The sequence below is a fragment of the Falco punctatus genome (genome assembly GCF_963210335.1).
Source record: "Falco punctatus genome assembly, chromosome: 12".
Classification (NCBI taxonomy): domain Eukaryota; kingdom Metazoa; phylum Chordata; class Aves; order Falconiformes; family Falconidae; genus Falco; species Falco punctatus.
In genome coordinates, this window is record NC_137592.1 from 13,318,468 (window position 1) to 13,340,284 (window position 21,817).

General features: G+C 43.6%; 1 protein-coding gene across 2 annotated transcripts; it reads right to left on the reverse strand.

Moving 5' to 3' along the window:
- Positions 1 to 86: 86 nt before the first annotated feature.
- LOC308071898 (epoxide hydrolase 1-like) lies at positions 87 to 21,371 on the reverse strand. Of its 2 annotated transcripts, XM_080408003.1 has the most exons (10): positions 12,579 to 13,905; positions 11,260 to 11,283; positions 10,147 to 10,360; positions 9,199 to 9,379; positions 8,177 to 8,407; positions 7,671 to 7,800; positions 6,262 to 6,476; positions 3,415 to 3,523; positions 2,971 to 3,096; positions 87 to 2,026 (listed from the first exon to the last, which is right to left on the reverse strand). In XM_080408003.1, the coding sequence occupies exons 1-10, from the start codon at positions 12,605 to 12,607 to the stop codon at positions 1,825 to 1,827; spliced, it is 1,461 nt and encodes a 486-aa protein (XP_080264129.1). In that variant the 5' UTR covers positions 12,608 to 13,905; the 3' UTR covers positions 87 to 1,824. The 2 variants fall into 2 exon arrangements, with proteins under 2 accessions (XP_080264129.1, XP_080264130.1); XM_080408004.1 differs by lacking the exon at positions 11,260 to 11,283 and having other exon boundaries at positions 12,579 to 21,371.
- Between the last annotated feature and the right edge of the window lie 446 nt (positions 21,372 to 21,817).

Below are 21,817 nucleotides of genomic sequence, written 5' to 3' on the forward strand. Positions count from 1 at the left end.
TCCATCTGTTTTCATCTCCTGAATTGTTGTTGAAAGCAAATACCCTTTAAGGCACAGCTGCACAAAGATACAGTGATTCTTTGGGGACCTGAGTTATGGTACAGGAGACTAACTGGTGTGTTGGGAGTAAAACTTTCCTGCTGTGTACTTGCTGAACTGGCAAATACTGGATAAATCTTTTCCCTCCTGAGTTTTAATGTGGCCGTTACTAAATTAGCTGGTTGCTTGGGACTCTAGGTAATGTACATGACTATTAATACACTTGGCCTTTACTATAAAGGCTATAGCCATTCTTACCTGTAAAAGGAGACCTTTGTAGTCTGATCAGGCTTGAGTGAGTACTCAAGTGTTTGCCTATCTATTTGATAAAATTAGACTTCTCCGTAACTCAATTTCAGTTACTTAATCTGAAGAGTGGGACTTCTGAGTAATTGGGAGGTCTTGTACTGGTGACAAAAAGAGGTTGATTGGTCCTGTGGAAGTGGGGAAGCAAGTCTTCCTATTTTTTACTAACCTTTAGTCCAACAGCCTTGACAATCAGATATACAATTAAAACTAAAAGCAAGCAGTTTCTACTCTAACCCTCTTCAGAGGAAGTTAGGACTCCTGTTCCAACATGCTAGCTTGTTCTCACTTAAGACAACAACAATAAAACTTAGTTTCTTGCTTGCTTTTACTTCTAAGTCTTAGAGTCGTAGACTCTTAAATGTTTATGAAATGTGAAGAGGCGGTGAGGCAAGTGTGATCAAGTTCAGCACTATCTTTACTTGTCAAATTCCTGTTCAAAGTCATAATGTGTTACTTGGGAGCAGGACTTGAGCCCTTTCTTCTGGCCTGGTGTCTAGTGCAGAATGGGAGAAGGAGGGAGGGTGAGCAACACTTAAGAGCTTTGAACAGTGTGTCAAAACTAGGTGTCTGCTGGACTTAACCTTCAGTCAGCTACTCAAGTATCTGTAATGTAATGAACTAAACAGCTCTATCCCGTTTGAAGAGAAACTCGAGCCTACTGGTAGCAAGGTTGCTTGCAGGTTCTTGCTAGCAAAAATTGCATGATGGTGTGATAAGAATAGTTTGAAATGAGAGTAAAGGTTGAAGTAACCTGCTACGCTTGGTGCATATTTTAACTTTACCATTTGGAATGGAATGATAAAGAACTAAGAGGAAATTAAGTTGATATTTTTGAGCTTGGAGCACACTAGGAATGCTGTCTTTGCCTTATTATCCATTAAACATCTGTTTACATAGCGTGGTAATTGCTAAAGCTACCTATAGGGGAAAAACTGTTAGAATGAAGAAAGCTGTCTTATGTGCAGCTGCCCACTTGAATATGTAATTCCTGGTCTCTTGAATGAAATATAACTTGAACATAGGACTGTTTGTGCTCAGGAGATCAAAACCCTTTACACTTCCACCAAAGCTGCTTGTAATGCATATTTAAGATGCTAGCACTCAAGTGTTTAAAGAAGTTTTTAAATAGAAGCCTTAGTTCTAAGGATCAAGGGGTTGGTTTCTTTCTACTTCCCCAGATGAGTGCAATGTTATTGCATTAAACTGTTTATGTATTCTGTTATATTTGAACTATGAGTGCAGCAATGATATGGTGCCGGGAGTGAAAGAAGACTAGATGCTTATTTTTTGGTTTTTTCTTTTATTCTTTAGAAAAGCTTTAGAGCTTCATTAACAATTTTAGTACTGTAATGATCATCAAAATAGTGTTGTCTTCTCTATGTGACAACACTGGATTTATTTAATCCCTCAAAGTAAAGGTTCTGCTGGTGGCAGAACAACTTGCTTCTGTTCTATATATGTATCTAAAGTGCATGTTCACAGCTGTTCCACCTTTCTGACAAAGTGCATGATGTCTTGTGCCAGAAGCTTTGGTTCCTCAAAGGCTGCAAAATGCCCTCCACGTGGCATGTAAGAGTAAGTGATGATGTTCTTGAAGACCTCCTTTGCCCAGACCCGTGGTGTATGTACTAGCTCCTGAGGAAAAGCTGCAATCCCCGTGGGAACATATACTGCAAACCTAGAAGACATTAATTAAGTGCATTTTTGAAAAAAAGTCCTGGGGAAACTCTATAAAAACCTCCTGACTAGTAATTGCCACAGTCAGCTGGCAGAGTTTCACCACAGCAACACATTTTGTGGTTTGTACTCTGCTGAAAAGCTTCGCTTGTATTTGGATCTCCTCGAGTATGAGAATATGATACCCAAAAATGTAAAGTAGAGCCAACTTCGCACACAGTTCAATCTTGAAATGTTTCATATTTTTAAACTTACCTTGTTTTATAGTTTTGCAATAAATGGCAAGACTCATCACCTCTTTGTGAAAGTCAGAAATGAGCATGCTCAAGTTTACTTTAGAATTTATAGTACCAGTGTAACAAATGGGTTGAGGAAAGTACAAAGAAAAAGACTCTTCTATTTGTTTGTATGACCAATCACATGGAATTCTGTTCTGCAGCATTTTCTGGTCAGCCTCTCTTACAGTCATCTTAAAGTCAGTGGCTGTTAGAAGGTGCTTGGTTTGTTAGAAGGTACTGCTCTCCAAATTGCTTCCCCAAGTTTGTGCTTAACACTTGTAGTCGTTAGTTTTATCCACCACTAAGCCATATCCTTCCTAATTCAGTTTAAACTTCTCTGAAATGCTCCTGATTTTCTGTTTTGTTTGAACTGAACTGAGCCACAGATCACAGTTGTTTGATGAATAAGTATATAGACCTGTATTTTGAACACAAGACTGAATATACTTTGATAAGTCTGCTGCATTGTCTTGGCTACAAGCTACTTTGTGTGAATTACAGATTCAAAAGAAAAATTGACTCAACTATTTTTATCAAAAGAAAATAAGAACTTGGATTATTTTTTTTAACAAGTTAAGTTTGCTGTTGTAAGTGATCTAAGTGTTTATACAGGCAAATGTGGTTCAATCTCATTTGCAAATCTTTCTTACGCCTACCACTTCATTACCTGGCATCACCTGTTAGACCAGGGTCCTTGGAGATGTTCTCCTTGTAGAATCGCATTGAGGACACAATGGAGGATGTCACCCAATAAATCATCACATTGGTCAAAAGCTCATCAAGAGTGTATTTGCTATTGATAGAAAAAGATGAAGACGTTTCATTGGAAGCTGTTTCTCAATACGCTGTATTGGGCTCATGCCCTGAAGAACAGTTGTTCTTGTCCTCCACTTGTTTTCAAGCAGCAAATTAATTGGCACCCATGTGCCCAGAGCAAAACTGCCTGGTGCTGAAGCAGTAGTGTGCAGGCAGTCTGCTGTAAGTTTACACTAATGTGTAATCTTTCATGCTCAAAATTCAGCTTTGGCCAGTCTTTTACCTATCTCCTCATTAGTTACCATTGCTCATTTTTTTAATGAGTCCTCTCATGGAAGAGCACCTGTTTTCTTACCTTTCCAAGCCTCCATCATCTTTATGCAGAAATGATTTATCTGTCCAGGTAGAGAATTTTTCCAAAATATATGCAGCAAGCCCCACAGGGGAGTCATTCAGTCCACAACCTAATTCGGGAGAACAAGAGAACCATTGCAGTTGCCTGGCATTGCAAATACTTCAGTGGGAGTTAAACTGGACTTGCATCAGTTCTTCAGAGTTTTCTATGAGAATTCAGTAAAGAGTGCATTTTACTAGCCCTGGTAGTACTTTATTCTTGAAAAGTTCACCCCAATGGAATTTTGGCTATAACTGACAGCACTATAAAGTTGAGTAATTCCTATACAAAAGAAACCAGGAGTTAAGAAAATCCTCTGGGCTTCTTGGTAATGTGTGGCAGAAAGAGCAAATTCAGATGTAAAGGGATTACACTCTGAAAAGAAATTTCAGATAAACTGTTTGGGAGCACTGTCCTGCTTAGGAGGGCTAACTGGGACCTGGAGTGCTGTTCACTTTCTATCTAATTTAAACAGTGGAGTGTTGTGTATCTGCTATCTGTTCCTCCCTTTGGGGAATGCTAACAAACATTATAAACACAGCATATTATATCTGTGTTTTAACCTGTAAAACGGGTAGGGATTACTTCAGCAGTGGTAGAGCTTGCCTTGGGAAAATTCTTGTACCACACTCTAGGCTGTAGTTTTACAGTATCCTTAGAATTGCCTACTCTCAAGTGTATTTTAGTGTGACTTTAGCACTGAATGACTTCGTAGAAGATGATGCACAATGTGATTTCAATTTAATAGTGGACATAGTTAATGCAAAGTAAGTTTGTGCATTGGCACAAGTTTCCCTGCGCTGTCAGGCCTAAAGTGATTTGCTACAAATCAAAGTCATGTAAATGCTTTGACCAGCAAAGGTAGGGCAGGCTAAAATGTGCCAGCTAGCATATGACCTGTCTGGAGGTGAGCATTTTCTGAGCTGAAAGCTGTCTCTGAATCACTGTCTTCAACTTTCATGGATTGGATGCTCAGAAATACCAGTCTTGTTTGCAGCTTACTAATGATTCAACCCGTACACATCTTAGGTACCACAGCATCTGGTGAGTGAAAATACTGTAGCTTTGCTTTAAACCTGCCTAATGAGAACTAAACTGATAATATAGATATTTTTTGAGACTAAGCAGGAAATATGTGGTTTTTCCCGCCTATTTATTTTCTACCTTTCACAATTTTAGTGTGCTACAAAATCCCTGCTCTTCTTTTTTTTCCAGGTTAAAGAGTCCTAGACTATGTACAGTGCTTGTATGGAAGTTGCTTGGTCACTTTAGGGCTCTTTTTCTCCCCTTCATGTATTCTTTTGATTATAAAATATATTAATGAAACAGGGGTGGAAGAGATTCTAAATATCATGGATTTAGTGTTTTATCTTACTCTCTTTTTGCTTTCTTTAAGAGTTTGTAAGATTCTCTTAAACTCTGAGCTGGCTGACGTTTCAAAGCACTGTCCTTGACTCTTGGATTCTCTCGCATAGCAGCAACCAAACTAGACCCCACTGTGATTTTCTTCCTCTGCTTAAATTGCTTTGGACTTTGTTGACATCAGTTTTTATCGGTCAGTTTAATCAACCAGTCACTTAACTGCAGAGAGTTACAAAAACATTTATCTTTAGATTAAACCAAACCCTGGATAGGTGTCAGATTTTCACTTAACCATTAACTTTTATCTGTAGAGAAACTAGGATCATACTGAAAGGTACAGGTGCCAGCACAGATTTTTGTGATACTCTCTCTCCCCTGGAACTTGCTTACTTATTTATACTCAAGAATTCTCATGTTAACTAGTTATTAATCTATGAACTTAATCCTTTTCTTAAGGCAGTTTAATGTCTTTAAGAACACCGGGGGAAGGAACCTCAACAAAACTTTTTTTTAAAATTAAATATGTTCCATTACTAGATCCACAGCTTCTTGATTCTGCCAGAGCTCTGATATTTGAAGCATGATTTCCCTGTGATATTATCACCTGTAAATCAATTCTCCTTTTAAAAACATTTCTGCTAGTTTTCTGATCAGACACTAGACATACTGGTCTTTGGTTTTCTGTGGGCTGTCTTCACTGTTTGGCTTTTGAAAAGAAAACCCAAAAAACCCCAACCTGGTATCTGGTTTGTCTCCTTTTATTTCTCTGATATTGCAATCAGTTCAAGCAACAGACTAGGCATTGGATGACGTTTCACTTTGAGTTTCCTCTTTTCCAGTTAAATGCCAGGACGGGGTGCTATTCATTCTATGGTCTCCATACCTGATGCCAGTCTGAGACAGCTCTGCTGTCTTTCCTGATGAGGGTTTATTTCAATAAAGGCATACCCCATAATCTTTGATAATATTATACAAATAAATCATTTAACTTTTCTGAGATGGCCATACCTTTCTTCAGACTCCTTATCTACTGGCCCCACTACATCATGCTTCTGGCTTCAGGTATTATGGCTGTGTCTACCTTTCTGCAAGTTTCACATTGCACTTGCTTATGGTATTATTCTTGTTTTCACCCACATTTATTTCTAGAAGCTTCAATTTCAGGGTCCTGTGCTTTACTTTAAGAGGCTTTTTGCAAAAGGGTTCTTTGCCATAGAGAAGTGGTATGCCATTTAAAAGACCTTGAAAAGTGATATTTGTAGTCTCCATCTTTTTTTAAGCGGTTCCTTTTCACTTCCTTTTACACAGCTCTTGTCCCCATGTCTTGCATTCAGTCACCAGAATTCATTGCTTCTCAAACATGGTTGGCTTTTGTTCAACTATGTTTTTATACGCCTTAAGCAGTCAGTATACAAAGTTCATAGTGATATAGAGAAGGTTCATTACCTGCAGTGTCTGGTTTGGTGGCTTGGATGTGTAAGTATCCAGACTCTCGCAATAGTTCATGTATATTCTTCTGGATGAAAGGGTACATACGTCGAACATCTTCCCTAGTAAAGCCTACGAGCCATGGTATATAAGCCCCAAGCATCACAGAAATCATCCTTCTCAAACCTTGTCTGCCAGCGAAGATAAGATTCAGATGAAGCCCTTTCACAGATCTGAAATCAAGTTAATGAATAGAAGGTTAAATCAAGCAATTTTCTGTTTCCAAATTTTCTAGAAAATAAGTCTGACGGGAGCTGTAATAGAAGCATTTCACTGAGCCAAATACATAAGACCTTCACATTTATCGTGATTTCAAAAAAAATTTTGGAGAGTTAAAAATGGTACAGCTGGTGCCATCTCCATCCAGGAAAGTCCTATACTTCATGGTACTGCTCAGTTGCTGAAAGGCTGAACTCCTTCCTTTTCTCCCTGCCAATTTTAAATTTATCTCCTTCCTGATTTAGAATGATGATCCTTGAGGTCTCAAATCAAAATGCAGCAGAGCTTACTTCCATGCCTAGTGAAAGAGAAGCCAAACAGCACTCCATTTTTCTCTGTACAACTCTTCCCTAGATAAGTGAGGCCAACAGCATCCTGGCTTGTGTCAGAAATTGTGTGGCCAGCAGGACAAGGGCAGTGATGCTGTACCCAGCACTGGTGCGGCTGCACCTCGAATACTGTGTTCAGTTTTGGGCCTCTCACTACAAGAAAGATGTGTCCAAAGAAGAGCAACGGAGCTGGTGAAGGGTCTAGAGAACAAGTCCTGTGAGAAGCAACTGAGGCAACTGGGCTTGTTTAGTCTGGAGGAAAGGGGGCTTGGGGGAGACCTTCTTGCTCTCTACAACTACCTGAAAGGAGGTTGTAACAAGGTGGGTGTCGGTCACTTTTTCCCAGGTAACAAGTGATAGGATGAGAGGAAATGGCCTCAAGTTGTGCCAGGGGAGGTTTAGATGGGATATTAGGAAAAATTTCTTCACTAAAAGGGTTGTCAAGCATTGGAACAGGCTGCCCAGGGAAGTGGTTGAGGTATTTAAAAGATGTGTAGATGTGGCACTTAGGGACCTGGTTTAGTGGTGGACTTGGCAGTGTTAGGTTTATGGTTGGACTCAATGATCTTAAAGGTCTTTTCCAACCTAAATGCTTCTATGATTCTATGAAATTTAGAAAGCGTGAGAATGCAAATACCACTGTCAATGCAAAGCACGTGAATATGACTGAATGCACAGGGGTGGGGATACCCCTGGAGAAAACAAAGCAGAAGGCGATGAGAGGCAGGGCAAACAGAAGGCAGGACCCGGACCATGGAGCAAGAAGGTAGGGTAAGAAGTGGAGAAACCTTCTCTGCACTGATTCCCTTTGCTACTCACTGTGGCAGCATCTGGGCCATGTTTGTGGTAATACGAGATCCCCAGTCTCCTCCCTGTAGGTAGTATTCTTTGAAGCCCAATCTATTCATCAGCTTATGAAATATCCGAGCAGTTGCTTTGCTGTCAAAGCCTGTAGGTAAAGAGAAACAGAGGAAACCTGTTTGTCTTGGTGTATCATCCCCTGGCCAAAGATCATGGTCTGGCAGAGGCACATGAGTATGCTGCTGTGTAAAGGCACAGTGTGCTATTCTGCCCTGCCTTGCTCCTTGGCAATACAGTGAACACAAGATAGAAATTCAGTGGAAAGTGGATAAAGTGGAAAGCAGACCTGGTTTCCAGCTACCATTACCTTCCAGATCTCCACAGCCAGCCCCAGAGCCCCAGCCACATGGGTGTTAGTGCAGAGCCAAGCATCTGCATTCACAAACTGCATTCCCTGGTGAAGGCCAGGGATGACTGAGGCTCCAAGAACCTAGCAATTCCAACTGCGCCTTTTCATCGCTCACCTTGCCGGTGTGGTGCCTCCGAGAAGCCATAGCCTGGGATGGACGGGCAGATGACCTCAAATACCATGTCACCCTCATTCAGGCCATGCTCAGCTGGCTCTGTGAGCAGAGGGATAATCTTGTAGAACTCGTAGAAGGAGCCAGGCCAGCCGTGGACCATCAGCAGAGGTTGAACAGCTCGACCGTGAGGGACATAGGAGGGCTTCACGTGGATAAAATGGATATCAATCCCTGCCACACATCCAAGACAGATAAATTAAAGCCTTAGTTCCATCACAGTTTCTGTTCTGAACTCTGAAGAAGGAGGGTGGCAAAACTGTGATTAGCATTCACAGCAGAAGGTACACAATCAACCCATGGCAAGAAGATGCCTAGCTGAAAGGACATGCCTGGTATTTTACCCGTGTCTCATCTTTTACTTACAGACAGAGGTATTGATCCCAGTCCCAGTTACTGGGGTCACAGGAGACTGAGCATCCACCTCCTGAGAAACTGGGTCTTACAGTATATAAGTACAGCTGCACTTCAGTGAATAACATAATGCAGCTAAGACACGTGCAAAAACATGACTAAATTACAAAATGTGTGGGTGATAAAAAGAGAAACATGAAAAAAGTAAGTGCAGGATAGAAGTTTAACCTGCAGATCACTTATCTAAAGTCTGGCTAACCTCACCCGGCTAAACTGGGTGGTGGTGGTGGTGGTGGATATTCCAACCTCAGGGGCTGGGTAAATTTTACAGTTTTCAAAGGTGGCTTCAAGGCAATAGCAGAAGAAGACCTCATTGTTATTTAGCGCAGGTTCAGAGCCAGGTGAAGCCCATCTTCAAGCAGATCTAATCTTATCACCACTGTGCAGTAATCTTAATCTATAGAGGGTTATTAATAACATAGCCTCCACTACTGATCCTTCATTAAGCTGTTATGCATACTGTTGTCTTAAATATAGTAACCTCTTAAATCCCCCCATTCTCTCTGTGCATTTCAGAGTGAGACCTGCTCAAGCCACAGAGAACCCCTCACCTTCAATGGTGGTTCGGAAATGGGGATATTTGTTCAGGATTTCCACTTGCTTGTGCCAGTCAAACTGGTTCCTCCAGTAGGCCACCACCTTCTGCAGGTAGCTGGAGTTGAAGCCGTAGTGGAAGGCAGCCCCTTCCAGCTGCGGTGTGTAGCGTGCCTGCTCCAGGCGGCGATGCAGGTCCTGCGGACAGGAGCTCTTGCAAGGCTGGCCAGATGCCTGCATGTGCCCTATGCTAAGGCAGGCATGAACAGGCTCTCCTGGCTCCACTGGCTTCTGTGTCTCTCTCTGGGACACCACAAGCCCCCCTGAAGCAGTGCCATACTCTGTATAACTTCCTGAATCATTTATACGGGGAATGTATTTTTCTACAGGTTAGCAGTTCCCCTAGGGCACCCAGGAGTAGCGGGTTCTACGCTCGCCTTACTGCTAACTCGCTTTAGGGGTTTTGGCACTAGGAACTTGCCGGCACTGCCAGCTGAGAGAAGAATAAGCAGCTCAGCCTGTGCTACCGACTGCTAGTTGGCCAGATAATTAGTGACAGGCTTGTAGGGACAGAAGGAAGAAGGACCCCATCCTTCTTCACCCTTCCAACCCTGTCCTCTGTGGAAGCCCCTCAGTCCTGCCCTACTGGTGCCATTGCTATCCCGGTGCCCCCCCACCCCATTCCACCACTGCAGACCTGCTGTCAAATTCTGCTGCTCAAAGCATGGCCTTTCTGCAGGAGCAGCCCCAGGTCGCATGGAGAGTCTGTGGTCTCAGAAAGCATAAAGACATTGGAGTGAATCTGAGCTCAAATCCCATTCATAAAGGGCAGTGAGCCAGAGCATCATCTAATGGACCTGTACTGGCTATTGCCCCCAAGACATCACCTCGAAGCAGTAAGGTAGGTAATAAACTGGCTCCGCCTTGCAGCTTTCTGCCCCTCCTTACATCCCAGCCACGGGTACCTCAATTTCTTTGTCAGATGTTTCAATCTTGAAGGGACGGATACTTTCATCTTCTTTCCCTTTTAGAGGTCTTTCATCTGAGCCCCACCATCCATTGCCCATTTCAATAGTCTTGATCTTGTGTCTAGACCTCAGCCAGTAAACCAGCATCCCTCCAACGCCCAGAGCGGCCACAGGGACCAGGACTGCATTCCTCTGAGAACATTCAAATGACCTGGGGAGGCATAAAATTGTTTGCGCCCAACAGAAGTGTCAAGGGTAAAGGGACTATGCTGAGGCTTGTAGTCACATTGGTTGGATGTGAGTAACAAACCCCATGTAGTCAGCAGGGGCTGGGTGTTTCTGTTATTTTTGAAGATTGCAGGCAGGATTTGTGGCAGGGTTACATCTACCAGTGTTTCTTAGGGACCTTAAGCCTTTGCTGATCAGGACTTGTTAATCACAAGGCTTCTCTGTCCCTCTCCTTAAGAACCAGGTGTGCCCTGGGAGACAAGGATCAGTAGGATATGGATCTATCTGTTTTAAGGCAGGTACTGAAGTGAATGGGATAGTAGCACCTGGACAGATTCAGGAATAAAAACTGCACAGAGTGGGCTGAGGAGCAGAGACAAGAGTTTTCAGCTGCTGGAGACAGCTGGATGTGCTAGACATGCCCCTTGACTGTGCTATATACATAGCTCCCCTACAGATTCAGTCATCTTTTAGGGCAACACTAGCCCTCCACCATAGCTTTCCATAAGTAAAGGTCTCAACTTGTCTGTCTGGTGCCTCTTTTTCTTACCTAGACAGCAAAGTTTCAGACTTTCTTGAGGTGTGGGAGCTAAGGCACCAGAGCTGGACTTAACAGACAGACAGCAATGTTTTAAAACTCTTCAAACCCTTCAGCAATCAGTCCTAAATGTAGTGTCCCTTCCCATCCCTCTGACCTGTGCCTCAAGCTCTCCAGCTTCCCTTGGGGATTAGCAGAGCTGTCTGGGGCTATTGCAGGGGGCTCAAAGAAGACTGTGAATGAAGATTTTTTGTCATACAGGGTATGGAAGGGACTATGCTGTGCCCCAACCAGGGTGCTAATAAAAAATGAACTCCTCAGCACAGAGCAGCTATTTCACTTACCTGATCCGGGACAAGATGCCATCCCTAGAAAATGGGGGGGGAAAAAAAGATTCTTACAGTCTGATAGTGTCTGAATGGTACCATCCCTTGGGGATGGTGCAAAGAACATCCCCTGCCAGCACCATTTACCGTGCAGCCATGGGATCACAAGCTGTTCAGCTATCTGGCAACACAGACAGTGTTTCTGGGCTGTGTTTTAGCTAGATAGTTTGTCACCATAATATTCCCTCCTTCAGCACAATTTAGATAAAAGGCACTGAACAACTGGGTAGGTGTCCTTGCGGTGTTTCATCCTACAGAGGGCTGTGTTACTTCAGCCAAGTAAATAGTTTATTTAGGCAGCTGTGTAGCGATAGGTGCACAGCCTTGGCAGGGGACTTCCAAGCTCAAGGGTTACTCTGCTGCCAGCCACGTGGTACTCATCCTGCCCAGGGCTGGCATGAGGAGCGGCTTGTGGGACCTTTCCCTGTTCAGGTTCAGTGAGCTGCTGTACCTTTGCTACTTCCAACTACTCCCGACTGGATACCAAGCTTTTAGGTCTCATCTGCCCACAAGAAAAAGAAAACATCCTCCTTGGTTCTCTTTTAGCCTGGTAAATTCTCTTGCAAGAAAAGCAGAATCTAAAATCTACCAAAAACTTAGAAGCAACAGAGAAAGTCTTGTTACTCTGCCTTGTGGAAGGCAGCTAGATGAGGGAGCTGTTTGGTGTCATAATTACAATGCCTTGAGACAAAAAAAAATGAAAAGGACAGGAAACTCCATGAAAAACCAAGTCCGCTGGGTGTTTCTTTTTGCCTAGTACCCTTTCCCACTGCTACCCGTGATGCAGAACACAGTGCCTGTACTGGACACCCCTGCAGTGGTGAAGGCAATTGGGTAATGATCTCTGAGACAGTCTATGTGATTTTTAAGGAAGTATCTCCTGAAACCACTCCCAGACAAAGAAGAACAAGAGCTCCTAAGAGTAAACAGTGTCAGCCTCCACCTCCCTGGAGGCTGAGTAGCTTATGCAACAAGTAATAACAACCTCCTGCACTTACATCCTGGAGTTTAGTGAGTCAGAGGCATGAAACCAGTTATCACGGCAACAGCACAAACTCGGCACTGCTAACAAAGCAAGCATGTCCCAGAAACAGCTCTCTGAGTGGCACAGAACAAGGCTCAGTCTTATAAAACCTCCTCCCTACCCATGCTCAGGAAAGCTCAGCTGCATGCTCCCACCCACCGATGGCCTGGTGGACCCCACAGGGGCTTTCTCCTGCCCCAACCCTGGGGACCCCTGTTTAGAGTCCCTCCTCCCTGTGCCAAAGAGATCTCACCAGGTGTTTGGAAGCATCTCCTGCCACATATCTGCTCCTCCTTGCCTATCACAGCTCCCAGCGAAACAACCCAGGTGTCTCCTCTGCTGGCTTTCTCTTCCGCAGTGACGCTCTTGGTGACAATGCAAGCTACATCAACCATTAGTGCCACCTATTGCCTAAATGTGCACTTGCAAATTAAGCTCAACAAGAGACAAATGCCAAGTCCTGCACGGGGAGGGAATAGCTCCGTGCATCAGCACAGGCTGGACGCCAGATGCATAGAAAGCAGCTCTGCAGAGCCTGGCCTGAGGTCCTCAGCTGAGCCCGAGTCCACAAGGTGCAGCAAAGGCCAGTGCGTACAGGGCTAGATAGCAAGCGTGTTAGCCAGCAGGCTGAGCGAGGTGATCCTTCGCTCTCTTCTGCACTTGTGGGGCCACATCTGGAGTGCCATGTCCAGTTCTGGCCTTGCTGGCAGAGGAAAGGCTGGAGTGAGGCTGCCCACCCTCGGTGGTCAGGGCCACCAGGCTGCTGGGGGGCTGGAGCCATGTGGTGTACAAGGAGAGACAGAGAGACCTGGGCTTGTTCAGCCTGGAGAAGAGAAGGCAAAGGGTGGGGTCTTATTGCTGTCTACATCTACCTAGTGGAAAGTGTAGGAAAAATGGACCAAGAACAAAAGGCAATGGATGCAAATTGCAAGAAGGGAAATTCTGGTTAGATGTGAGGAAAAATTAGTTTACCATGGAGGTATCCAGACACTGGGACAGGGGCCCAGAGAGGATGTGGGATCTCCATCCTTAGAGGCAATCAAAATTTGACAGGAACAAGGCACTGAGCAACCTGATCTACCTGAACCTGCTCTGAGCAGAAGCTGTGATGAGCTGACCTCCATGTGCCCCTCCCGACCTGTGCATTGTGTGGCTCTATTCCATGTGCACCTGTGATCTGCAGTAGCCCAAACAAAAAGGAAAAGTTGCTTTTCATTTTCCACAGAAATCAATGCTTTGTTTTAGCTCATTTTTAGACTTCATTTCCTTCATGGTTAGTAAAATCTTACTAGGTAAAGGCTCCTCTTTCCTAAATTGTGTCCTTGCTGTGCTTCAGTCCAGGAATAACTACATCTTACTGTCAGAGAAAATGATTCCTATCTCCATGCAATGCTCTAAGCAAAGTACCATCACCAGTGAGCTCTGTGATGGTTAGGTATCATACTACTAATGTGACTTCATATGCAGCCACTATGCCATCAAAAAAGAGTCATCAGGAAGAAAAGGTTGTAAATCCTTCGTTTGGTCAAAGTTCAGTTTATTGCTACACCACAGCTATTTCTGGTTACGTCCGTCTGGGACTACTTAGCTTTAAGGTTCTATTTCCCAAACAAAACGAACCTCTTTTGAGGCCTCTTGGAAGATGATATCCCTGATTGCAGAGGGACTATAGTCAGAAGACAAGAGAATTATTAACAACAAGGGGAAAGAACTACAACCCATGTGGAAGGTAGCTGAGGGCCCTGTAAGGAGCCAGGTTGAGGTACTGCAGGCTGTGATGTCTTCAGCAGACAAAAGAGACCTCGAGGAAATTCTGTTTCTTACTTAGCACTGGGAAAAAGCATAAAGGCTGGTGGAGGAGGGACTGGCTTAAACAGCTGTGAGTGAATTTATCTATACCAGGAATGTGGGAGAAGAGCCAGCAGAGCTAGTTAAAGCTACAAAGAAAAGACAGAAGTTGCTGCTCTCTGTGTAAAAGGCTTGGGAAAGTCAGAATGGCTTTTACTTAAGGTACAAGGTGACACACCAAGGCCACTAATACCCTGGGGCTAAAAGGCAACACCACACCACCACCTTCACCCCAGATAAATCTGAAACAGCTGGGATGCCAGGATCCCGTCTACTGAAATGCAGGGTATGTGCAGGAGTTTTGTGTGAGTGCTGGTGAGCAGAGATCAAAGGGTTCCCGGAGGAAATTCCATCCTGGGATGCAGCAGCAGTGGAAAGCAAGGGGGTTTTCCCCTCCTCTCTTACAACCTCTAGAGGCCAAAATGCACAAATTCAGGCAGAAACTGCTTGCTGGAGACAGCAAGGCTGCCTCCCACGAGATTTTGATGCATGTCTCATAAATGGAAAGGGGAATCCCACAGGAAAGGACCTGCAAAAATGTCTCAGAGCATCTCCCTGCATTGGGGCAGGATCCCTTATTCTTAATGACAGACGTCTTAGCAAACCCATTTTTAAAAAGCCCCTTCGGAGCACTATTAGAAAAATTTCTGCCTCTGTCCCAGTGCTGTGATTTTGCTGGTTCAGCTGCTACTCTGGCATGGGAAAAAAAAAAAAAAAACAAAAGGAGAGAGAATAAAATTTGATACACTGTATCTCAGTATTGCATCTCTGTCTAAACTTCCAAATGCTGCCATCCCGCAGTCCCTGTGTGACAGGCATCATTTTATAAAGGGATTTCATATGTTCCCATTGCACAAATCTCATACTATCAGAAAGCTTGTTTCCTACGCTTTTCTCTTGCTCTTGTCACTGATCTGCAGGATCACCCCTGCAGCAATGATAGAAAATACAGACATGGAAATGTTACCGTAATGTATTTTTTCAGTTGGTTTAACAGCTGGATACAAGCAGGAGGAGCGAAACACAACACAACCTGCCAGCTCTCCCAGACCCGTTCACTACGGCTGGTACAGTGTGACCTGCTGCTGGAGAAAGCACCCAAAGGCCAAGCAGTAGTTCTGCAAATACTGGGTGCCCTCTTGTGGGGAAGAGGAGCTCAAAGCACCCGTAATACCACTTTTTTTTCTATTTGGGCTTTTTTTCTATTTTGGACTTTATGTGTTTCTCATTGCCAGTTTCACATAATCATAATTCAAGCCTCATCAATGCCATTAATACTGAAACCTGAAACACACGGAGGAAAGCTGGTGGCTTCTCATTATGAAATGGGCTATTGAACAGGGGTAAGAATGGAGCACAAAACCTTTGAACGTAGCTCTTTTATAGCTTGAGATGCTGTCGCAACTTGGAAATGATTATTCTGACCTTTAGAGCCGTTGCAAGGCCCTTGCTGGGATTTATGGCCCCAACTGTAATGCACTGCCATTCACAGAATCATAGATTCATAGAATTGTTGAGGTTGGAAAAGACCTTTTAAGATCATCAAGTCATCATCTTACAGCATGAAGGCATTGCTGCATAATTTTCCTTTTGCATGCACAAAATCAGGTTCACTGTCTTAAGCATTACTAGAAAGCAAATGGTGCTCAGTAACAGGGGATCTTTGTGAATATGGTCTCCTGACTTATACCAGGGACCAGCTCTCTTCTTTTTTTCTGGTTGGTGGCCACTACCAGTAAGCTGCTGGCCAGTGATGTTGCAGGGCAGGGCAACTGGAAGCTTCAGATCTCTCCTGTGCTCTTCCAGGTTCCCGAAACCCTGCTTGCCCCATGGTATCACTCTGTCTTTGAACATTATGTTCTTCCTTTGCTTTTAAGGAAGGTCCTTAAGGCTAACAAGGATTTCATTTGTTATGCTGGATCTTTGCTCCTACAGGCCAAAGACACTGAATGCTGTATTTCCCTGCATGACTTCTAAAGGAAAATGGTCCCCATGGTCCAACAGGTCCAAGCTGGGACTGTCCATGTACATGCAACTCTTTCCAACTGGTATTGTATGAAAAAAGCCATGCCCAGAGATGGGATTAGATGGGAAAAATTGGAGATCTTACCACGTGTGGCTGTGTCCTTGGGGTTAAGGAAAAGCCCCCAGCACATCACCCTACTTTCAATGGACAAACAAAGTTTTCACCTTTCCAGTGAGGTCTCAGGACATTCAGCTGGTTGGTGGGAGATTTGTTTGGTACCAAAGTCTACTCTAGCACTGAATGGCAGGCTCTGTGCTCAGCCTCAATGATCACGTCCCTGGAGGAAACACTGAGCTCCTAAGCACCTCCAAGCTGTTAATTCCTGAATCTTACTTACAAGAGCCAGCTCAAACATCTGAGAGCAGACGGCAGCAACACCTTGCTCCTGCCCTCACCAGTAGCCAGTCCATGAGGCCTCTGTGCTGCTCCATGGTATATTACATAAAAGTTGGATTGCAGGAGCAATGAACAGCTTGGGAGAGCCCAGGACAATATCTCCAACCTCTGCCTCCCCCTCCACAAATGCTCCTTTCTTGCACAGAAAGCCCATCCTCATTTCTGCATATACCTTCCCCCTAACATCTCTTTAGTCCTCTGCTCTGCACTGTATGCTGAAGAAAAGTTACTGTTTTCCCAGCTGGAAATGGCCCCTTCTCTGTCTCCCTTATTGTCGGGAGACCTCACAAACGTTTCACTACTACCTCCAGCAAGGACTGGCCCCTTCTGTTGCTAATTAGGGAGCTAAGAGGTTCCTCCAGGCACTTCCCAGTGAAACTGAGCCCATTAAATGAATGGCAGGCAACATCTCTGGGGGTGGGGAGCAAAATTACACAACAGCTGCTTGGAAATAGGCAGTTTGTTACGTGTGCTGGTTTTAGAGACTCAGCAACATTAAAAACAAAAGCAACTTTCAAATCCAAACCAGTGTATTTAGGTCACTGATACCCCAGGGATAATCTTGGGGATATTGGTGATGGGAGGCAGGCAGCAGGCACTGGAAGCTTGTGCTCAGAGCCTGGATGCACAAAATGTGATAGTGCCTGCATGTGTGCCAGGCCATGGACTGAAAGTCGGGCGTACAAGACCTTTCTGTGCTCTAGGATATGGGTACTGCTGTGCTGCATGCTAGGAGTGTTAATCCTGGAACGTAAAGTGAAGGATAGCCCTTTTGGGCTTGGACACATTGTGGAGTTTTGGTAGGTGAGTGTGGTGGAGGCTTGCAGACTTGGCTTAGCTAACCCAGGTGCCCAGCAGACGTGAGGAATTTCTTATACAGAAGGGAACTTCATACAATCAGTACAGATATAACTTTAAACTCTGCTCAGTTATCCCATTTTTGTTGTTTTACAATCTTAGGATTGCATTGCATATCTCCTGCAACCATTGCTCCAAGCCATGTAAAATTACCATCTTGCAAAGAAAGCAAGAATCATTTTTTTTTAAAAAAGGATGCAGCTGACCAAAGGCACTTGAGAGAGGGACTAGTCTTAAGATTTGTAGGATAATATAGATATAAATGTCTTATGGAAAAGAATATGCTGGCTGATTTGTCATTAATGTAGTGAAGAAACACTGGTGGTAGAAACAAAGGCCTTATCTTCAACAAAGGGTTGCATATAAATTAGTATGTGTAGAGGGTCTATACTCAATGATTTATTTAGTTTAACAAAAAAATCTCTAAAAAAGCAGTTAACAGCAAGTATTTGGCTGAGGCAGAAAGAAATGGTAAAGAACGATCTCCATCCTTCTCAATAACAATGATCGCTGCTGAGGATCCTGTAACAGCAGCTATTACAACAGGCCAGATCCCAAGTTGCTTTTCTCCATCCTTATCCTGGGAAACTCCTGTTCTTGCTTTCGGTGGGCATGAGTGCTCAGTGGCTGCGAGGGGTAGCTGTGTTGCAGAGTGGGGCAGGTTGTCTCTGTCCCACCGCTCTACTGTAGCTCTGCACAGCCACCTTCCTGAAACTAGCTCTTACAACGAAGGGCTTCGGAGGGAAAAGGAGAAGCCCAAATCTAAGCATGGGTTTTGCAGTGCCATCAGCTGAGCATTAGGCGCTCACGGAGCTCCCACAGTCGGTATGGCAGGCAGCTGAAGGGCTGCTGAAGTGTGTGAGCTCCCCTTTGCAGGCCTGAAGAAACATGCAAGAAGAGATCTGGTTTGTGAGAGGTTGTATTCAGTTCACTGGAAATTTTGGAGAGTTTTCTGCTCTAATCCTGTGCGTTATTACCTCCCTTTTGGGGAACTGTGTTAGCTGTTTGGAAATATTTGTGGCCTCCTTTCCAAATTATTTATTTCTTTATGGTTTTTCCTACTGTCCATTATTAGTTGTTACGCCTACATTGTATAACAACAACAACAACAGTAATATGAGGAGACTCATCAGGTCCAGAGGCATTAAGAGAATAAAGACTGAATCAGCTGAACTTCTAACATAAGGATATGATTTTCATTTTTCATTAAAAACATCTAGTCTGGAAAACGAGTGATGTTTGAGTATAATGTAATAACAGCACTGCAGATATCTCACCTAAAGAAAGCAGCACTATGGACCTTAAGCATTATATCAGGACCCACAAATACAATTGGGAAAATAATTAGGTATTGTATTTTAAGATATTGGTCTGAATATGGTAAACAAGATTCTATCAACAAATCTGTAAGTGTAAATTTTTTTTCTCCTCCAGCTTTTCAGCATTCTTGGAAAGACTTCTCTAAGCAAAATCCCAGCATACGTAACTGACTGGCCCTTCCCAAAGGTACAAGGGTAAAGCCCTTTGCAAGTGGCTATTAAGAAAACTGGGCAACAACAGCTGCAGGATTAATCCTTGCCAAAGATTAATAAGCAGTTCCACAAGCAGTGTTAACTAATGAAGCCTTGTTTCCTACACGTATTTGCAAAATACAGCTACTATTTGCAAATACAAAGAATTTGTATTTTGCAAGTACAAACACAAAAACTTTCTAACAACTGAATTGTTCTAAGATTTTGTTTCCTTTAGGTATGTTTATAAAATCCCCCCTGCACTTCCAAAGAAATCAGTTTTCATGAAATGTGTAGAAACACCTTTCAGAACTAATTTTGAAATGTCTGCTTGCCAAAGTTGGTGAAATCAGCAAACAGATCAAAAAGTTACTGAGAGGACACATCTATAGACATACCCAGTGATTGCACCAGCACTGGTTCTGCAGGAAGCAAGGAACAAAAATGAAGTTGTGAAAGAAAACATAGGAGAAAGCACCTATTTTTTAGCAGTGTTGCACTGAGAGGAGTTGCAAGGCTCACAGAAGGAACATGCCCCATGATCAGTGCTGAGACATACGGTAGCCAAGAATGATCCAGTCCAGCTCGTTTGGTTTTAATGGTGAAATCTTCAGTGCCATTGACAAGACCACCGCTTGCTTTTGCACCACATCTAGAGGATGAAGTGTTTAGTGAGGCAGCCAAATCTATGTAAGATAGAGAACGACCGGGAAAAACTTCAAAAGGCCCTAGTAAAGGCTGCTGCTTTGAAATCTAATTCATGTTTTGGCATTTACATTCAGTGGGAGCAGGAATGAACCAAAAGTTGGGTAAGTGGCACAAAGTGATTGCAGATGGAGCTCTCTGTATGCCAATATAAGTTAAGGGAAGCTGGAAAAAATATTTCACTGACCTAATATTTAAATGAAATGTTCTGAGTTAGAGCTGATTTCAGGGAAAAACTCCAGGCACCTCTGTGGACAGCACAGTGCTGAGAGAGAAAACTCAGTGCAGAGCAAAGCAAAGCCAAAATAAGATGTCGTGTATTAAATAGGTCAGGAATGTATATATCACCATAACTATTCCAAAATAAATCAGCTATGCATCCCCACTTTGAAATCAGTGTTAAGTATGGTCACTTCCATAACAAAGGGGCAGAGAGGAATAGAAAAGGCAGAAAAAAACTGGCACCATAATCACTGGGACAGTGGAGGCTGTAATGGGAGAAAGGAATGAGTGAGCAGGACAGTTTAGCTTTATGAAGAGTTGAGTCAGGGGAGAGACTATCATAATGAATATCTAATTTGACCTTTAATAAAGTCTCTTGTCACCTGCTGAACACCCTTCATGACTTTACATGGATTATAATCTGGGAGTTACACAACACCTGATGTAATAAAGAAAGGAAATGTAATTTTATGATGCATAGAATTCTAAGATAAAAAGAATTGCTGAAAAATGTCACCAAGGCAAGTAGCTGTAATCATAAAATTATTGTTAATAAAGTTGGTGATGGTGAAAATCTGTCAGTTCTTGTGCTTCTTGTTTTAGGATTTCCATTCAGCTTTGTGTGGCTCACTGAAGCTGAGGTTATTCCTGCTGCTCTTTAAGCACAGCAGCATCCACATGGTGAAATACACTTTAAACACAGAGAGTTAGAGCTCAGGATGGAGAGCCAGAAAAAGCCAGTGTAATCCTGGTTTCTGTCACAAAGGCATCACTTAAAAGAGTGCAGTTATCCATTCCACAGCTCTCATGCAGTTACAAATCTCTGTCCTGAAGACACTGGAGGTTTTTTTTAAAGCTGCATCTTCTCTCTGGAGTAACCACCTGAGGGCAACATCACACACGCAACGGGACACACGGGGTTCCTGTGCCTGGAATATTGCGCTAACTTTGAGTAACCGCATTACCAGAAAAATTGTGACGAATGGGAAACAGCTCAAAGAACAGCAACAAAGATGATTAGGAGGCTGGAGCTACTATGCAGAAAAAACATTACAAAAGCAAAATCTAGTTTGCCTAAGGGATGACTGATTAGGAGCAGGATCCTGGTCTCCAAATATTTGAAGAGTGAAGAGAAATTATTTAGCATAATAAAGGGAGATAAACTACCAGTAACTGGTGGAAATGAGGCAAGGAAAATGTGCCTGCTCTTCCTCTCACATTTTTCCTACCTGTGAGATACTGGGTTGTGAATTGGAAGTATTCATATTCTGACTCTCTAATGAAAGATCAGGGTGAGGACAGTACGAGCCAGGAACACAGACCCTTGGTCACGGAGATCAGCTCACAGTCTACGTGACAGTCAGGAGATGACTAGTGAGTAAAGCACACCACTGTTGTGTGGGCAGGAAGATAGGGATACCACGAAGTAAGAAATTCTTTACAAAAGAGAAGTCATTCCTTCAAGAAAGTCCCAAGAAATCCAAGCTGTTCTCTCCCATCCACTTTCAAAATACATATGGCCCCAAGGAGGATCTTTCTTCTTTGCCAGCCTGTGACATATTTGTGGGGGTGCTCTAGAGCAATACTGATTTCAGGACAGGATACTTCACCTTCTCATGCCTTTCCAAGGAAGCAGGTGTTGGGACCCTTGATCAGGCATGACAGTGGTTGGAGGCAGCCAGTGGAACACATCACCATATGCTCTGATTCTGGAGAATTATTTTTCTGGTGGAGAGGGTAGTGGAGGCATCCTGCCCTGTGCAAACACTGAGCTGGTGCCTAGAACATGGAGTGGAAGGGAGTGCTGAATTTATAGTATCAATGTGAAATGCCACCTACGTGTGCAGAGAGGTCTAGAGAGGAGACAGAGAAGTTCTGCCTGCCCTGCAGTCCAGGTTTGGCTTCTTCACTGCATGGATTTGTGTA